Source organism: Callionymus lyra, chromosome 3 (assembly GCF_982586985.1).
Source record: "Callionymus lyra chromosome 3, fCalLyr1.hap1.1, whole genome shotgun sequence".
Taxonomy (NCBI): domain Eukaryota; kingdom Metazoa; phylum Chordata; class Actinopteri; order Syngnathiformes; family Callionymidae; genus Callionymus; species Callionymus lyra.
In genome coordinates, this window is record NC_141820.1 from 35,471,515 (window position 1) to 35,491,725 (window position 20,211).

Below are 20,211 nucleotides of genomic sequence, written 5' to 3' on the forward strand. Positions count from 1 at the left end.
CACACGCACGCACGCACGCACACGCACGCACGCACGCACGCACGCACGCACGCACGCACGCACGCACGCACGCACACACGCACGCACGCACGCACACACAGTACCGGAGAGGCAGTGGTGCATCCCAGCCCATAATTCACCAGTGGGGGATAATTGTGCCATTTCTCAACGAGCAGCAGAGACTCTATTTACTGCACAGTGTGGTGGGGTGGGCGGTGGATACGAACTGATGAGCTTCAAGAGGAAAACTACCAGCTAGCGTACTCAAATATAGATCCTGCATGACTGTTCGCCTGCACACACACGGACAAAGCTGCACTTACACACAGAGATACACTCGCACACAGAGACACTTACACAGGGAGACACACTTACACACAGAACAACACTTACACACAGAGACACACTCGTACACAGAGAAACTTTCACACGCAAACACACGGAACCACACTTACACACAGAGACACACACACACACACACACACACACACACACAGAGACACTTACACACGGAAACACACTTACACACAGAGACACACACACACACACACACACACACACACACACACACACACACACACACACACACACACATACACACACACACACACACACACACACACACACAGAGACACTTACACACGGAAACACACTCACACACAGAGACACACTCACACACAGAGACACTTACACAGGGAGACACACTTACACACTGAACCACACTCACACACTGTGACACACTCAGACAGACACACCAATCAGTGAATTGTCTCTCTTCAGATGATAAACAGGCCATTTTAGCTCTGGGGATCCTCGGGCTCCTGTAAAATAGCAGGAATAACGTGCAGCACTTGATTACACCCCAGCACACTCAGGCATAAGTAGTCGAGATGAACACAAAGCCGAGTGTGTTCATTTGATTAAAAATGAAAGCGCTCGGTTAGGAGCTGTGCTGTATCATCCTTTTTTTAAAAGAAAGAAACACTTGAATGAGGTGTGAAGATGACAATATTCGAGTCAATGGATCAGCATCGACTTAACGACAGCTAAACACATCAGTTTACCTTCTTTCTGTACAGAAACGCAGCAAGATAGTTATTCCTGATCAATTTCATCCCATTCCCTGCTTGGATATCTGGGTCATGACCAAATTGAATACAATCAGAGGAAGTATTGCAAAGTGTTACCTGAGTAAAAGTACAATTACATTCACAAAAATGCACTCTGGTCAAAGTAAAACTGCTCAAAATATACAGTGTAACAAAGGTTTTTATCTTGAGTTTTACGGGACGTATGTGTGCAATACACAAGAGATGTCACATTAATAATGTTGTCTTGTTTTAATAATAATGTAAAGCTATAGTAAAAGGCTATTTGTTTTTCTTTACAAAGTCATGAAATACTTTTAGGGTTACCAACAAGTTGCCATTTGGACAACGTCGTGCCCTCAGGGGCCATGGGAGTAGCTGGAGGACCATTTCTGAAATTATATAGTTGACAATAAATAAAAGTGTCAAATTAGATTTTATGTTTAAATACACTGAAATTGTTGTTAATTATTTAAAAAGCCCAAGAAACAATATATGGTTAACTTTATATATATGGTTAAGAGTATTAAGAGTATATAACCATTAACTTTTGTTTCTTACATAGCGTTTATCAAAATGTTAGTAGCCCTTCAGGTTAACTGTATCTTGTGGTACCAAAAGCAGTCGATGAACCCTGGTCTATATTAGGGAACCTAATCATTGAAGGTACATTTCGACCACCTCACCCAAACCAATATTGGCCAAAGTATTGGCTTTATATTTGTCGGTTAAGATTGATCAGTCTATCATCTTTGGCTATGATTAATAAGGCTCATGTTCAGGTCTCACTGCAGAACTCGCAGGGTTTCTGTCAGTTATGCACAGATTCATGAGGACCGGGTAAAGCGCAGCTTACAAATGCAATCTAATCACCGCCTGCCTCATTAGATGGAAGAGATGGAACATCCCTGCATCCCATTAACTCCCCAAATACATGCTGAGAAGATGTTGACTGAGATGAAACGGGAAGTTGGACGAGGTTGCTTGTATTGGAGCAGTGTTTGCTGGTGTTGCTGGAGTGTGTGTGGTTGCAGTGACCCCGCTGTCGCCTACTCTGCCTCACAGGCCTGCCGAGGCTTTGATGTGACAAAGTGGGTGCCGGCGCAGGGTAGCTTTAACACTGTGGTGCTGTGGCCGGATGCAGACTGTATCTCCACTAATCCTATTTCAATCACTCTCGCAGCCTCTTATCTGTGACCCCCCCAGCCCATCCCAACCCCCAACCCCTCCCTCACACATCAGATCTCTTTAACGTCTTCTTGGATTGCACATACTGTATCCTTCATTAGGCCTTTGTCTCCTCCTCTGCTCGAAGAGGAGTCCCACGGCGGTCACACTGACGCAATAACAGATCATATTTATCAAGAGCGCTGGACAAAACGGAATTAGCTTTTGATAAATGATGTATTCGAGAGTCTTTTCAAGATGATGAAATGGTGAAAATTGTGTGAGACATTCTACCAGCTTGACAGCTGTCAGAACACAGACTTGTTAGGTTTGCACTGAGCAATATCCCTGTTGGATTCTTGATCCTCCCCAGCTTGGTGCATTAAATCCTCCTCCATTTATTTTGTTAGAGCTTGTGTGAGTGTGGGCAGAGGGTTGATGGGTCACACACACCAGCTTTGATTCACTTCTCTTTGGGCGGAAAGTTGAGTCACAAAGACACAATTTTACCCAAAAATATAAGAAAGAAGTGCGTTGTTTTTTTTTCATTCAGCATCAACATCATGTCCTTCAAATTGAAATACAACTTTTGAATTGTCCTGCAGCGTTTTACAACAAGTTAACATGTCAAATAAAAGCAGCTAAAAATAAAGCTGCCAAGTGTTAATGGGAATTCGTAAATTCTGGAGAAGTTTTTAACTTAGATGGATCTGAACAACAAACAAACAATAGATCAAGCTTTTCCAGACAAAACAAAGTCAGCAAATATTATTGTTTTAAAGATACCTTTCAATATCCAATTAGCTTGGCCAATTGTTGAAGTTGTAGTTGCAATAAACAGTAAGACGCTATTTTCATATTTAATGTATTCGTATATTTATTGCTGACATAGCCAATAAAAATATTTGAAATATTATATAATATATTTGGATCAACTGACTTTTTTTCTTCAACTCCTAGTCTTCAATTTAACATTTTGTATTTTACAATTTCCTCGATCGAAAATTCTTTGTAATTATTGTTTCATTTTTATAAAATCATGACTCATGTAGTATAACTCTACATTACTTTGTAGAGTCTGTGAGTGTGAAAGAACCTTCACACTTGCTTTACAGTAGTGGGTCAGAGAGAGATACTTTTTTTAAGTTGCCAGGAAGTTAAAACCAGGCAGACCCCAACCTTTCTTATGTTTTTTAAAAGCAAATGCATATGGGGTATGTGGCAGCAGTGCAACGGAGGTTCCACAAAATTACCGTTACATTGTTCACACACTTGGATAAGCCAAAAACTATCTGTTTAATCTTACATATTTCTACTTTAAAATATCATTCCTAAACAAATGTGACATAATAGAATAGAATAGTTTTTGAAAAGAAAAATTCAGCTCAACAAAACCTTTTTTTTCCAAATAAAAACAGTTAAATCAATAGCCCTGACTATTGATTACAGTGATTACAGTGTTTTGTTAACAACAAATCTAATTGTGGGTCTGTTTATACAACTTTAACTCATATACATCAGTTATACTTCGAGGACAAACCCAAACGGATAACAGCTTCTCAATTTTTCGAACAAGTTAAGAGCCAAGAAAGTTTGCTAACTCAATTTGCCTTATTCTGTTCAAAAAACAAAAATAGAGTGAAACTAAATCAAGCTCCATTACAGCAGGACACTGAGTACTGCTACACCCTATATCTTCTGGTGCGCAGGACATTTAATAGCATTAGCAGACTTTAATTTGTCCCAGAACAGAACAGCCAAAATCACTTGTGCTCAAATATTTTTGGTTTATATCCACAACAAACGTATGTGAACATATCAGGAGATGCATTAAAAGTGCATAAAATATATCTTTATCGAAGTTGATAAACAACTCTCTTCAAACCGTCCATGTGTGGTTTTATCTCCACATTCAAAGAGGAAGATAGTGCAGGTGCAGGAACAGGCTGGCTACAGGGAATTGTTGAGCTCACTTTATCACTACTTCTATTTTCTTACTAATTGATAAAAAATACCGTATCCAGGTGCAGGTACAGGTGCAGATGACCCTTTTTTCAGAAAATAACTTAACACTTGTGAGCATAAAAACATGGCTTCGGTTAATCATGTCAGTTTTCATGGGCTTAACCTTGTTTATGTTCTGATCAATGATACTGTGTATTTTTCAAGCTTTTTCTGATCTGCCATTTCAACACTATAGGCAAGTTGGAGTCATCACTGTTCTATTATGGACTTCCTTTTAATTAAAGTTAAACCAAAAATCGAATATCATTCATTTTCTTCCATTTTTTGCTAGGGGTGGAGTCTAGCCCAGTTGCTAGGGCATTCTTGATAGTTTGAACCAAAACTAAGCGTAAGACTTTTTAGCTAAAACTGCATTTTTATTTGTGCCATTCTTGGTTTGGCTCTCAACCGGGGGTTTTTACTTCGGTGATACAACTTTGGTTACTTCTGTGCTCGGAATCAACTCAAGTCTAAGATGCTCGTGACTAAATATTTACAAAAGGACGTGTCCTCTTACTGCATGATTAGGATGAGAACAATTTGGCAGGAGCATGCGGGTGTGGTGGCCCGTCGGGATCTGTGTTTGAGCCGTGAATTTTTCTAGTGCGAGCACTCCATTTTCCTCCCGCACTGCAGAAACAAGTGTGCAGGTGTCTGCTGACTCCAAATTATCTATAGGTGTGACGGGAGACCTTGTAAGGGGTTATCCAGCTTCTAGGGAGGTGAGATAAATTATTATTGAATTTTAGGTCAAAACTGAGCCAGTGTGTCCTGCAAAAAAGAAAGTACAGAAAGCCACATACTTGGGTACAAAGACTACAGCGCCAAGATAAGAAAATCTCCCAAAAACATAATAGCTTTGCATCGGCAGAACTGCCACAATAGACACTTTGACAAAGGACAAAGAAAAGAGAGTTTTAAGGCTCACAAAGGATTTTGGATTTAATGAGCTCACACTCTCACTTTGTTTAAACAATTTGGGAACGATCACTGACAGGTGGACACAGTGATGTGGAGAGACATATTTCCCAAGAAAGATGTGGTGGAGAGAGGAGCAGCTGTTCCAATCACTAACAAGCCGCTGATGTCCGGTTCCTTCTTGGCCTTAGAGCTGCTGTGCCGACTATTATCGAGTCACAGCCAGCATCTGTCCCCAAATGAGCCACCTCGTGGGTTGTAAATATTCATCTATTTTGGTGACAACATGGTTGACCTTCAACTCGGTTGTAATGTGAAGCATAAACTTATGTGACAGCGTTTTATCTAATGCCTTCAGTAAGTGTTTTGCTCCCCCTGTGTCGCCGAACCGTTACGTTTGTTTGTGATGGAGATCAACAGCGACTTTTCATTGTCAAAACATGTTAAGGGTTGAGAATGGACTAAAGGTTGGAGCATATAACAGATTATTTTTGTTAAGATTGAGATTTTTTAATCTAATTCGGTTATGTAGTAGTGAAACTGGGTTGTAAAAGTCTGCGGTGGACTGGTGTTCGGGGGGTGTCCCCCGCCTCTCGCCTGAATTAGCTAGGATAGACTCCAGCATCCCCGCTACCCCCAGTAAGGGAGAAGCGGCAGAAAACCCGGACGCCCAAAAGCTGGTGATGGTCTGTTGAAGCTTCATGAAGAAGTGTTGTTATTTTCAGAGTCCACTAGATGGTGGTCTCTGCACTACTTTGTTTTGAACAACTTTTCTAATGAAACATCACTTCATTTTTAAACTGATGACGCCAACTTCTGACTTTAAACAACATGACACTTGCTTCATGAAGCTTCATCAGCCCATCACTACTGAAAACAAATGTGTTTGTGGTATCCCTTTTGTTGTCTCTGGGTAAAGGTGAATGACCTTCCTGACTACCAGAAATAAATATGAATGTGGTTCATTTTGACCCGATGCAAAGAAACTGGGGTGTATGTGGGAGATGTAAGGGATGGGAGTAAGAATGGGTATATACAGCTATATAATGGTCGTGTGAAGGACTGTGTGGAGTTAATGTGTATTTGTACACATATACACTAAAAACAAAAACCGGCTAGTTTAATATTTCCACTCATGAAGCCCCGAAAAATAAATTATAATAAATTGGTAAAAAGATAAAGATAAAAAATGACTTTACAATTTTAAGAATGGAATAATATATTAAAAGGAAAAACAAGATATAATAGAACAACATTTTCTTAAGTAAGGATCATCAGTTCATACAGTTATTCTGCCCAGAAAACTTCTTCAAAGTGGACCAGGGTCGCTCAGAGGCCACTTTTGAACCGTGAGAGCTGTGAAACTTTGATTAACTGACCAAGACGATAAAAAAAAACCTGTTAACACACCCAATAAAGTGGAGCGACAACAATCCCTCAGACTTAACTCTGGCACTAAAAGTTGATATTTAGTCAACAGAAGTGAAAAAGAGGGCAGCCTTCCTTTCCTTTGAGCCATAAAATAGGCATACTGCCTTCGTGTCATGCACTCAGTAATGGCGGATAAATATTTAAAACAAATCGGCCCGAGGCTGCGTCGACGTCTCTGCACAGACTGTTTCTGAAATCGATGTTTGAGTGGAAAAACGCCGCTCTCGTCAGTTTGACCCAGAGATTGAAATGATGCCATCACTTATGCTGCAGCCAGGAAATGGGGGTATCAACATGATGAACAGATTTCGATGATGAAAGTAGAGAGAGGATAGTGAAATGAAAGGAGAGTTGTTAGGAAAGAGAAAGATCCATTTAGAAAAAAAAAAAAGAGTTCCAGGAACAGCAGATGCTTCTGATCATTTCAGTGGGAGTCGTTTAGTTTGAACATTCCTTCGGCTCTTTACAGGTCCAGCACCACAACCTCATCATGAGTGACGCACAACTTGCCACTGTTGATGTTCTAAGTCAGCGTGGGAAGGAAAGCAGCGAGAGTCCACACGTCAGTATTCTGATACAAATGAACCAGACAGCCGAGTCAAGTCTGACATACAGCCATGACTAAGATTTCCTGCTGGTGAGTGCAGATCAACCTCCTTTCTAGTTGTTCCTTCCCGAGACACAAACCACCTGCTCAAGAAACTCTTAATCCATCTATAATAGAATTTGTTGTGTGAAAGTGTTGCTGGCAACCACAAAACTCAAAAGCTGACATCATCACTGACATCTGTTGCTACTGAGATGTTTTTTTTTCCAAAGACTGAAGGAAACTAGATGTTCACTTGTACCTCAAGTTTCTCCACCCATCCTTCCATTCAGTTTTTCTAAGGTCAGGTCTTGGGCAGCAGCTGAAGCACAGAGGTCCAGACTATCCTCTCCCCAGAAACCTTTTCCAGGTCTTCTGTGAGATCATTTAATTGTTCCCAGGTCAGGCAGGAGACATATTCTCTCCAACGTGTCATGGGTCTACACAATGGTCACCTCCTAATTGCCTGGAAGACCTGCTGATGCAGGCGTCAACGAGGCATCATTGAAAGGTGCAAGAGCCAACTTCACATATTGGAGGAGCAGCAGTTTTATGTCGAGTCTCTCCTGAATGACTGAGCTCTTTAGGGAGAGTCCAGAAACCCATTATCGCTGCTCCGAGTCTTCAGTGAGTGCTGAATGACCCCCACTTCATCAGATGATGTGGTGATGAAGACATCCTGTGGTGACCAAAGCAAAGCCTTTTCCAACGTGGCTACAGCAGGAAAACATCGTCATTTCATAAACATTTCAAAAAGAACAATGGAGCAGATTTCACAAGAACTTCTGAAAAAACAACAATATTTTTACCATTTATTTCACTTCATAAAAACACCGCAATCATCGAATCAAAATTATTTGGCTGTATAAACATTTGCATATTGGTTTTAACCACTAAAACCATTTGTAACTACACATTTTGTAACCACAGTCACATGAAGGTCCATTTATTTTATTTTAGCCATATTTGACAAGACACATTCTGTGGTTTCTACCAGACCTGGGTGATGAAGGCTGCATGAATCCAGAATGAATGACAAATCACCAACAAAATCAAAAAAAATAAAATAGCCTCTTTTAACCAATCCAGAAGGGTTATTAAATAAAAACCTAGATCCAATTCTTCCCTCCATTTTCTTTCAAAAGCTAAATTATATTTCAATATGTCAATGTTTTTCTTTTCACTCACTTGGGTGGTGGATAGTAGAAAAAGAACGAAAAAAAAACCCGCTGTAATTTTGGTGTATTTCTTTGTCTGGTCTCCCACAGTCTGTGGTGAGCTGGTTCTTGGTGAGGTTGGCAGCATCTGCCAGCTCAGATCTTACAGCGAAGGTTTTCCAAGTTACTTTAGACCCGAGCCAAAGACATTTTTCTCACAGAAACATCTGTTCCACCGTTTCGCCAAACACTTGCTCAGTCTTTCCCTTTTACCAGACATGAGTGTGTCAATAGCTGAACTTACCGTCTACTAACGTCGATGGCTGTGATTCAACTAACATAAATGTTGTGGAAAGGCAACAGTAAGGGAAAATCTAAAGGATGTGGAGCTTTTAGAGGCAACACAAATGTACGAGTGCACTGAGTTCAAACACTTTAACAGTCGTGTGCACACCCCCGAAAAGACTAGAAATCAAAACCTTCAGTGGAATAATGGAAATCATTGATCGCCACAAGAAGAAAATATCGAAGTTAGACAAAAGAAAAATGGCTTCCGATCTGCAGGAGCTTCATCTGAGGTATTAGGCTGGTTGACCTGAATGTCAATCTACTAAATGTGATAATAATAGGTATATAAATGGGAGCGCTTTGTCTTTTACTCATCTTTTTCTCAACCATGACAGATGATACAGCGAAACTGCAATGCTCCACATGTCTATCTCACGCACCATCTTTCCTTCACTCGTGAACAAGACCCTAAGATACTTCAACTCCTCCACCTGAGCGATAATCCTTCCACCAACCTAAACAGGACATTCCATCCTTTCTCTGACTGAGAACTAGCCCTGAAAAGAGCTGATTTCCCTCCCTGCCACTTTACATTCAGCTGCAAGGACCTGAGGGAACCAACAGCACCACATCATCTGCAAAAAGCAATATTTTGAGATCTTGTGGTTACCAAACCAGGGACCTGAAGAAAAGCCCACAATTCTATTTCTCACTGGGAAATAATCCACTTTATTACCAGCTTGTGGACCAGTCTCTGAGACCGGTTTACAGAGAGCAACAAGCCCATGTTACCCCATACTTCAGGGCCGCCCCCACAAAAATGTAAAGAACCTATTCTTTCCCTGTTACCAGGATGAGAATCACACCGCTTTAAAGATGGACCAGGGAGGCTAATAACCGTGATTCCCTTGCTTAGCCTTGAACATTATAACCCCACCATGTGCCTCAGCACTAATGACCATATGGACACTACCCCCTTTAAAATTCTTACCTCAAAACTGTCGTTTAAAGGGCTATCTGATAACTTTTCAGTGATTCTGGCCGAAGGTTAATGAGTTTCTGCCAGGATCTTGGCAGTGAGAAATCACTGATGATAACAACAGGGTTACAACCACAGTCCAAGGCTTATTTTGGCAACACTCGGGCTGTGAGCAACAACCTTCATCAGCTACAGCATGGCCGGCTTTCAAGAATCCATCAGTGTGGAGTGTTTGCTTTTGAGATAGCAGTGCGCTCAGAGCGGTGGAGGGGGGTCTGGCAAGACATATTCCTAGAAAGAATGTGTTAATACTGACTGAGGTTTTTACTCCCTAAATTACGTCACGTTTGATGAGCATTTGTGTTGAACATGGTGTCACTGGGGGGTGGCTGCTGGCTCAGGAGGCGCCTAATGCTTGAGGGGGTGTACAACAAAAAAAAAAAGCCCAGAGAGCTGCAGCTGCAAGTAGAGTTGCATGACCTTTTCTTGACTGCTGCCAACCGACTGCCATTGTAACACAGTACGGCTAATTAAAGTTTCAGTGGCAATGGATTTTCTCGGGCACAGCACACCCCGGGCAAGCCCAGGAGCACTTAGAAAGAGAATACACACATTTAGGACATAAAAAGCAGACATTGGAGATGTTTGAGGAGATGCTAAACCAGTGAAAACAATATCTTAGCATAATGTGACGTCAAAGGAAAACTTGTTAGTTAGAGGTGACACCGCCTTTTATTATTTAAGGAGGCGACGCTTCTCACTTCATCTCCAAAGCCTGACACCCTGTTGGTACCCATTCTCTTGTTCATTTGGTCGCCACCCTCTACTCGTGCCCATATATAAATGTAGCGACATATATGGACCAGTTTTACCTTCAGCTCAATAATCTATCCCTCACTCGTGAACAAGACCCTGCCCTGTGCAACTATAATCTGTAAGAGTGTTGGAAAATGAATGAATGCAGATACTAAAAGTTTGCACAAATATTTTTTCTAAATACCTGACCATGTAAGTCACAAAAATCCCGAGAAGGGGGATTTAGGAAAGAAGGATCAGTGTGATGGGTGCGCGTCAAGACTGATGGCGAGGTCGGACATGGTCACTGGAAGACCGGTAAGTCTCTTAAATATCATTGCATAATTGGACGGGCTCGACCGGGACATTTCTGGAAATATGGCCGAGGAAAGGTTACGCAACTCAACGGAGTCGCTCACTGCCTGTATTTCACAATCTGCTGGTCTTGTCTCCATTAATGATGCTGACCCTCTTTTCACCATTTTAGAAGTGAAGGGACCTAATGGAGCCGAACAAAGCTTGTGTCGGTATGTGCTCGAGTGTCTGTGTGTGTGTCGAGAGAGAGAGAGCGAGAGAGCCCTTGTGACTGTGTGTTACAGCTTGATGAGGTCTTGGTCTGTGATTCCTGAGGGAGGTGGTCCAATCTAAGCTTTATTAGGCCTTATTGAGCTGTGGGCCGGCAGGTGTGTGTGTGTTTTCTCTGTCTGGAACATTTGGCAGAACTTTATGAGCACCTATGAGAGTGTCTCTAAAACACACCGTCGCCAGCTGTTTAACAGGGTGTGTGAGAAATTGTGCATGGACATGATTCATGCCAGTGAAGTTCTTCTCTGCTCCTTTCTTTCGTTTTTAGATATATATGACATTTAAGAGCTTTATTAAATCACATATATAAGTGCACTGGTGATCCATCATCACTGAGTCTCAACCATATTCTCTTCCCACAACAAAATACATGAGTTTTAAGACTCTTATATTGGTCTATTTTATATTTGCGATTCTTGACTTCTTCCACAAGCATTTTATTTGTTACTTATATTATAATAATCTTCTCCGTAATTAGCGTTTGACTTTCACAATAAAATGGATCGTTTTGGGAAAATTATAGTTTCGTAATAAAGGGCTTTAAAGCATAACAATAATTCGAATATTGCTCTTTTATTGAGGAATTTTATTTCTGAAATAATATTATAACATTTTAATTGTATTTTTCATCTGTTAAGTAAGCGGAATGTACTCATTATTTTGTAAATTAGTTTTGTACCTTTTAGCCAACATACCATTATAATATTAAAAAAACCCATCATATTTCTTTGATCTTTGACTAGAATAGAAAATAATAATGTACTAAAAATTAAAAGGATCATGTCTTATAAACCATTTGACAGCCCCTGAGGGCAGTCTTGAAAACTTCCTCCTTCAGTTTATTTACCTGGAAATAAATAATATACTTCGCTTCATTAACATATTATCATTTCCATGTAAGAGCCGAAGACACAACAAGGCAATCATCGTTTCAAATTTGCACCGGTGACAATCCTGACACAGGAACTTACGGTTGGCAGAGTTTGATGAGGTCCTGGTCCGTCGTCCCCGGAGGCAGACCCCGTATATACAGGTTAGTCTTACTCAGTTGCTCAGCCCCTCCCTGGCTGCAGCTGTTGGTGCTGGGGCTGGGGGGCGCCATGGGGTGAGGTGGGGGAGCATAGGGCTGCTGAAAAGAGAAGAGAAGTGTTAATGGATGAACAAGAGTTTTATGATACATACATTAGGTAGAACATCACATAGTTCGTTTAAAACCATCATACATGACCTGACATGACTTATGACAAGTTTGAGTTGTGACGTACACTTGGTGATAAAAAGTGTTCATTTGAGTAGCAGAAGTCTCCATTGCTCGTGTGACACATTCACAGAAGTGCTATTTAAAGCTTTCATGATCAATAAATAAATGACAATAATCAAAAAACTTAAATTTTGGGTTCATATGGGGTCAACATCAATCTCTGAACAGTGACAAAGTAGTGTCTCGTCTTGTTGAGTATAAACTTAATTTCTCTACTCATCTTATTCATGAAGAGCAATTTTTTTAGTCCATTTTTCTTTTCGTGTTTCCACATCGTTTTAGATATTTCCCTTTTCAAATATGGTCTTGTGTTGTGTGTCTTGCTAGCAAACATGTTTCAAATGCTAAAAAAAAGATATTCAATTAAAGGGATGAAACAAATATATTGTAAATAAAACATTGTTTAGTTCATATAAATATAAATGTTAGTATCTTTATCCATGTGAGTGCTTCTTTAAGGACGCACCACAAGAGTTTGGTAAATATAAAATGTAGTCGTGTGGACTGGATAATCACATGAGTCTTTCTACTCAGCCCTTGACAGCCCTTCATGCAGCCTGCTATATTACCGGGGCCCCGCTGGACTCATTTACTCAAACCATTTTATACATTGAATACAATCTCTGAGGTTTTTCCATCATTTTCTCAACGCAAACAGTCTGCTGATGCTTGAGCTAAATGGAGGGGGAGGAGGTTTCCAGCAGATTTGGGCAATTTAAAATGATGGCAGACTCCTGATTGCTGCTCACCCCCTCAGAACCAATTTTATTAGACAGTAAAACAATTTACACCTCCGAGGGTGAGCAATATTCTGATGCAGTAATCCATCTTGGCCACTTTTTTTCCATAAATATCGCAACATGAATCTTAAATATAATCTTCATTTTCCAAAATGTATTAAATATTCCCTCCCTTCTCTCATTCTTTCTCACCCGCTCCCTTTCTTCCTCGAATTGTGCTGTTAGTGCAGATTTATGGTGCTGGAGTCATGGCCCCCTGCTCACAGCCCATTTATATCTCTTTTGCATGGATGGCACTCAGTCTCACGGTGAGACCCCGGCCCTCTGGGCGAGTGACGAGAGAGAGAGAGAGAGATAGGAAGAGGAATATCGGGAATGCTTCTCCGTGTGTGTTCCTCAACGCTGCCATGACAGCAGAGCCTCACTTTGTAATCACATCACCGCCAGTTCCTGGGTGACCTTTGGCTTTTAAGATCTTTAAAATAAATTGACCGATATGTTCCCTATAGGGCACACAGTGGCGCAGTGGTTAGTGCGTTCGCCTCGAGGCAAAAATGTTGCCGGTTTGCTTCCAGGTTGGGAGAGAGCCAACTTGTGACCTTTCTGTGTGGAGTTTGTATGTTCTCCTTTTGCGTGGGTGCACTCCAGTTTCTTCCCACAGTCCAAAAGGTTGATTGGGCACTTTGGGAAATTGTCTGGTGTCCTGTCCAAGGTGTCCCCCACCTCTCACCTGAAGAAACTGGGATAGGCTACCGTCGAAAGGGAATAAGAAAATGACTGAATGTTCCCTATGGTTCTATAAAAACCTGGTCTCTTGATTATCATCAAAAAATCCCAGCATGTTTCAGGTTAGGGTCTCAGTGACCCTCATGTGTTCTTGATTTTCTATTCATAAAAGTTTTACGAGCAATGGTGGAGGAGTATCTTGGGGTCTGGTTTACGAGTGAGGGAAAGATGATGAGGTCTTTATATCATCTGTCCTAATAAAGGAAGAGCTGAGCCAAAAGGAAAGTTCTCAACGTTCCTACTCTCATCTATGGTCACCAACTTCGTGACTCAAAGGACAAGATCTTAGACAAAAGTGACCTTTCTCTGTCTGGACTCTCTCTGGAGAGGAGGTGAGGAGCTCAGTCATTCAGGAGAGACTCACAGTAAAACACATTTTTAATGCCTCTTTGACGCCTTCATCAGGAGGTGTGCCAGGCAATTAGAAGGAGTCCATGGTGCAGACCCTCCTTGGAGAGCCTTTGTCTCCCGATTGACTTTATAATTGACTTAAAAACCATACAAAAAATGATGTTATACTTCAGATTACGTGCTTTGCTACCCATGGGTGTATTGCTACATGTTTTGTAATGGTCACAAGTGCTGTTTTTAGTTCTTTGTTGATAGAGTTCCTAAAAGAAATGGCCAAATCTGAAGTCTAGAGGTGACAGACCGACATTCAACTGTAACCAATGGCTAAGGAAGTGACAAAAAGGTCAGAGTGAGGCGAGGGATGTGACTAAATGCCAGCAGCCCCGCACTTCATTGAGTCCATGCAGTGTCTACGGCCCACCGTAGAAAGCCATTCGCATCCAGTTAAACACGCACACCTCTCCATTCTGGCCCACACGTTAGCACTGACTGTCAGAGCATGGCTGATTTGATGCGCTATTTTAAGCGTGTGTGCCATGCCAGCGTGTCGCCTCAAACTCCCCGCACAAAGAGCCGGGGTCCCTCAAGCGTGAAGAGGGAGTTACGTCCATCAATGGAGGCCAATTACCACGCTGAGCTAAGTGGAACTGATGGGCAGCGACTCACTGTGCTCTACTGTACAAACACACACACACACCAGAGAGAACAGATTTTCTGACGCATCATAACCGTTATAATGAGCACCGCCATCATCATCATCAAAATTTCACAACTTCAAGCAAACACTTTTACCTGTCTCAGCTTGTGCCATGCTTTTTCTGCACTGTGCTGAAAATGCTTTGTGCGACACTGAAAGTTCGCTTGATTTAAATTAATATCAAAGATGGCAGAACTAGGATCATAATAAATGGGGGTCAAACATTATAAAAGGTTTTACCATTATAAAAAATACTCAAGTTAGTTTACGTTATCTTTGTTTTATTTTCAGTCGCCAGCAATACAGTGTATTTATATGTGTATTTAATTTGTGTTAACACACAAAACTGTTTGAATTTGTATTTAGCGATAAGCATCACAGTTTGCAGCATTGCATTGTGGTATTTGTAGTTCAATTTTTTTTTTTAGAAATGTATGAATAATGTTACAGAATAGAATGTTGTAAAATTAAGGCTTGCATACTTTTTTCTGCCTCATAGAATTACACTATGAAATAACTGACAAGACCAAATCATCAATATCAGCCCATTCATTTTTCGATAATAAAAATATTTAGCTATATTTGTATATTTATCTTTGTAAGAACAGAACCAACATGGAGATCCTGGACGTCACTTTGACTGTAAATCTTGTGTATTTTCATGCCGACCTAAAACAAGCCCTCATTCATTCATGTGTTCATGGCTGTGGTACAGTGGAATCTTAATCCCCTGAGTTCTCCACAGGGGCGACTTCGGTTTACTCAAAGTCACTGGGACGTGCACAGCTGCAGCTGGCTTCAGGGCTTTTTCACCTCACAGTTCCCTCCTCTTGCCTCTTTGCTCGGTTCTTCCCCTCAGTGTCCACTGCCTCCTTAATTATACATACAGTGCTTAGCATAATGTGTGACATGGACAGATTCCCCAGAACAAACAGCCGAATCAGCAGAAAGTTTGTGTCAACAGTGAAGGTTAATTGAAAGCTTTTCTTCTCGTTCCCACACTTTTGTTTCAGACCTTTACTGGGCACAAGCGTCCTTCTCCTGAGCCACAGGCTTGGCTTGCATCCTGATCTTGGAATTCATGTGTCCCGCCCTATTGATTTGCTTTCATTTTTTAAGGTCAGAAGCTGAAATCTTACACAATGAGGCAGAGAGGGTCAAAAGCAGCCCATTATTTACAGTGTTGGGAGAGAGGCGGAGAGTGAGGTTATACAAGGTGAAGGGAAGATGCCAGAAGAATCTCCCAGGATGACAAATGGAATGGGTGCCGGAGGTCTCGGAGGAATGGTAACAATGCGTGTGGAATGTGAAGTCACCATTGAAAGACACGTTTCTTTTTAAAGTGCACATTTTATTTGTTCACATTAATCCTAAAGCATCTTTTGTTTGGTGTGAGTAAATTCTTCATTAGCTCTGATTGAGCCGCACTCTGACATTCCAAGCTTGGCTTTTAACTCTGTAGACTGAGACTCTGTAGCTGTTTTTTAATGCCTTTTGATTATTGATTTGCTTTTATTTTATTATCTAAGCATTGTTAACTCTTTTAATTTTGTGCTATATTTTATATTTTGGAACAACTTTGTGTCAACTGTTGTTGTTTTAAAGCGCTACTTAAATAAAGCTGAGATGAGGTTTGAGTTATGAATCTAACTCTGGTAAAATAAATGTGGCTGATTTTCATATAACATCAACTCATGATAATTAACCCTAAACTCACCTAGTAATGACCAACTCCTGACATGTCTCACTGAATAAATCCAGTATCAGAAACATATACCTCCAGCTATAAAAGCTTATTTTTAGACTTAGCGCTTTCTTATTAGAATAGGGCTGCACGATTATGGTTGATTATATTAAATGACAATGTAATAACGATTTATTTATTAATTATTAAGATTATACACAATGTTTGGAAGAAAATGTTCATTTTATCGCTTTAGAAGAAAACAAAACGTTAACAGCTTTAACTGCAACATTCCAGAGTGAGTTGCCTGAGGTGATCGCTGCGACTTCACTCCGCTGGTCTTTTCATTTAACTTTGAACTGGAGCGACGCATGTGTTCGAGCATGAAACAAGTGAGTATAGGTTCGTCGTTGATTACAAAGCGTCAAGCAGTAGAAGGAGTTTTGATTTTAGAGTTTGGCCATTTCATCCTGATCTGTGTGACTCAAGTAAAAAGCGATCACCTGAACATACAGACCACTGTAGGGCACAATTACAAGCTAACAGCTGTGAACGAAGTATGATGTGTGGCTCGTCGCAGGCGGACGGCTTTTGAAAAGTTTAGAGGTGATAGCAGCACAGAGGGAAGAATTAATCAACATTAAAGAGGGTTGGAAGTGTGATTCATGTCCTTTCTACTGAGAAACAAGTTATAGAGATCTTACCTGGAGCAAAGTGAGCTAAATCGTGGGCTTTCTTTGATTAAGTTGAGGCGTTTTTATAATATTATATCTTTTTTTATTGACAGTAACCGCAAACTACGAATCAATGCTTAGTGGCTGTTGATAAAATGAACGTGTGTAATAAAAGCATTTATATCTTGTAAAAAAAAAAAAAAAACATTTTTTGTTCTTGTAAAAGTAAAAACCCACATTTTAAGATGTAATTTCCAGGACTACCAATGATTTCTTAACATGATTCCACGACTGTTGAGTGTGCATTTATAAACCATCAACAGTGGCAGAAACAAGCAACAAAAATTACCAAAAAAAAGGTCAGAAACATGTGAAATTAGAGTTGATAAGAAGGAGGAACTATCGTCGAACAGAGCAGGTGTGAATGACTCCATCAGTCATTCAGTATTCTTTATCGTTTTTGGCAAGTCCTAGCACTTAAATGTCCCCATTTTCCCTTCCTTCAATGAAGCACTTTTAATGTGCGTGGAAGACTGCAGACTGGAAACAGGCTGACATTTAAAATGCTGCGTTGCTCTGCCCGAACTCTTACCACTCCCCACGATCATCGGCTAGTTTACTAACTCACCTTAGAAAATGTTGCGTGATATTCTTCTTGATCGTCTTATCAGAATCATGATCAACAAAAGATTCTATACCCGCACGAATCTTGTGAAAATTAGACATTAAACAGACGGTATGCAAGTTTTATTTAAAGGCAACTAATGCGTTGTATAAGTGTGTCTTAAATTAACCTCTATTGTACTGTATTATACTCAGTATGTGTCCGTTTGTACAATTTCTACTTAAGCCCCACCCACTGAAACCCCTTTTTTTTCTGGAGATGGAATCTGGTTTACCATAACCACACCCACTCTACTGTGATTGGTTGAACATAAAGGTTTTTAAATGTATCTCCAATACTGGAATTATCCAACTCTAAGGGATTCGTTGTATAAACAAAGTGGGCATTACATCTGGCTAGAGGAGGAGTCATAATGGACATTACTCTCGTTCACAGGAGCCTGACCATTATTATTTCTGAAAGTAAGAAACAAAACTTTAAAATTGATCCTGAAAGAAACTGGTAGCCAGTAAAGTGTTTTAAGGATCCGAGAAATGTGAGTTCTTCTACTAGAGCGGGTCAGAATTCTCGCTGCAGAGTTCTGTATCAACTGCAGGCACATTTTCAGTACTTTCTGTTATGTTACTTCGATAATCAACTTAATGAACAAATAGACAATTTAATTTAGTTGGAAAGAATGTATAGCATCTACAGAATACTGTATGTAACAATCATTTAAAAAAATTGATTGAGGTTGATACTTTTAAAAAAGTAAACAAGCAAACACAGTTCCCTCCAATAGTTGGGAAACACCGAACTTATCTATAGACACAAAGTATAATATCCTCAGCTTCAAATACTTCATGAAGTGTGATAGCGGTACATTATATTTCTTCACAGACATTGAATGTATGGCCACTTCCCCCTGATCCTGTCCTCAGTTCTTATATGCTTTCGAAAATTGCTCCTGGCACTAATAGCTTTTTTATTGTTGACCGTTCCCTCGCTAGAGTCGGCGACCGAATGCAGTGACAACAACCTAATTTAGCCGAACAAATTTATGTGGAATTTATGGGATGTTTAAAGGAAATCTTGGGCTGTAAAACAGCTATTTCTCTTAAAAGGTATGAACCTTTATACACATTAAATTTCCCACACAGATGTGTCTCCCTTATTCCCGTCGCGCTGCAGGGCAGAACTGTGACTGCAGGAGATAACTGTGCTCCAACGTGGTAATTGGCTTTGATTTATTGGAGGCCAGTGCAGCCAGTGAAGGCAGACACCATATTAGCAGAGGGCCACACGGTCAGAATCAGTGAACTGCACCATTTAGGCCCATCAGGACCCCCAGAAATGAAGGACTGAATCATCCAAGGGCTGCCAAATACATGGGTCTACGTCCCTGTGTGGATGTGTCTTCCTGGCTCTCCGTGTATCTGCTTCACATGTACTTGTTCAAAGGGTTAGACTCCCAGACACAAAAACTGGCACAAAATATGACAAGCAGTCTCCTTAAATCGACGAAAAAAAAAGCCTTTGAGCTCGTCCTCGTTTTATTCATGCTGGCAAAGTCTCGGCAAAGACTCTTAAAGACAAGCGCATTCCCAGAGGCTTCCCTTCCAAACTGCCAGAACTAACAGCACGCTCGGCGGTCGACTACATTCACAGGCAGCTTTGAGCACGAGTGGAGGGGCGGGGGCACAAATCCCCCCATCAATTCTAAATAGCTGCTTCCAAACCTTTACCCCTTGAACATGTGTTTTGTGTCCACAGCTGCGTCTCATCATCGAGCGAAAAAGCGAAGACGGTTCAAAGTTATCTTGATTTCTCAGTATCAAGTAAAACAACTAGCGGTGGAGAAAAAAAAGCTTTTATGTATGCTAACGTTAATTTAGGACAAGCTTGATCCAACTCCTATATATACATGTCAAATAATTTGAAAAATGTTAAAATATCTGATTCCAACAAGTTGCTTTATGAATTCAAAAGTACAATCCCCTTTCTTCAGACTCCCCCCAGAGACTTGCCTCCAGAGCTGTGTTGCGTCAATGGTAATGTTTATTTTATTTGTTATTTTGAAACACATTCTGAGTTTTCTCACGCTTGTAAGTCTGACTTCACTCTCTTGGTTTCATTGCCATCAAAGTAGGAAAGGGACTCAAGCGTTGCGCGTTCAATGGATTCCTAATTTAGATTTTGGCACAATTTTTCAAGGATATTCTTTCTAGACATATTACCAATTCAAAACTGCTGTTAACTTCCTCCATTGGATCTCAGACTAGAGTTTGTAACTATAAGAATATTCACTGCGTGAAACTGTTTCTACAGTAGTTCTTCTTGACAGGTAATAAAACATTGTGTCCTTATTTATTCAATATACCATGTAATGGAGTTTAAAATGATGCTGTTATTCCTA

General features: G+C 40.6%; 1 protein-coding gene across 4 annotated transcripts in view; it reads right to left on the reverse strand.

Moving 5' to 3' along the window:
* The window catches only part of rbms3 (RNA binding motif, single stranded interacting protein), a 192,575-nt gene that overhangs the window by 137,974 nt on the left and 34,390 nt on the right, over window positions 1-20,211 (reverse strand). For 3 of the 4 annotated variants that reach the window (XM_087787708.1, XM_087787707.1, XM_087787710.1), the window contains exon 2: window positions 11,970-12,127. In XM_087787708.1, the coding sequence (XP_087643834.1) occupies window positions 11,970-12,127 (158 nt within the window). The remainder of the gene's footprint in view (window positions 1-11,969; window positions 12,128-20,211) is intronic. The other variant, XM_087787709.1, reaches the window with a different exon arrangement.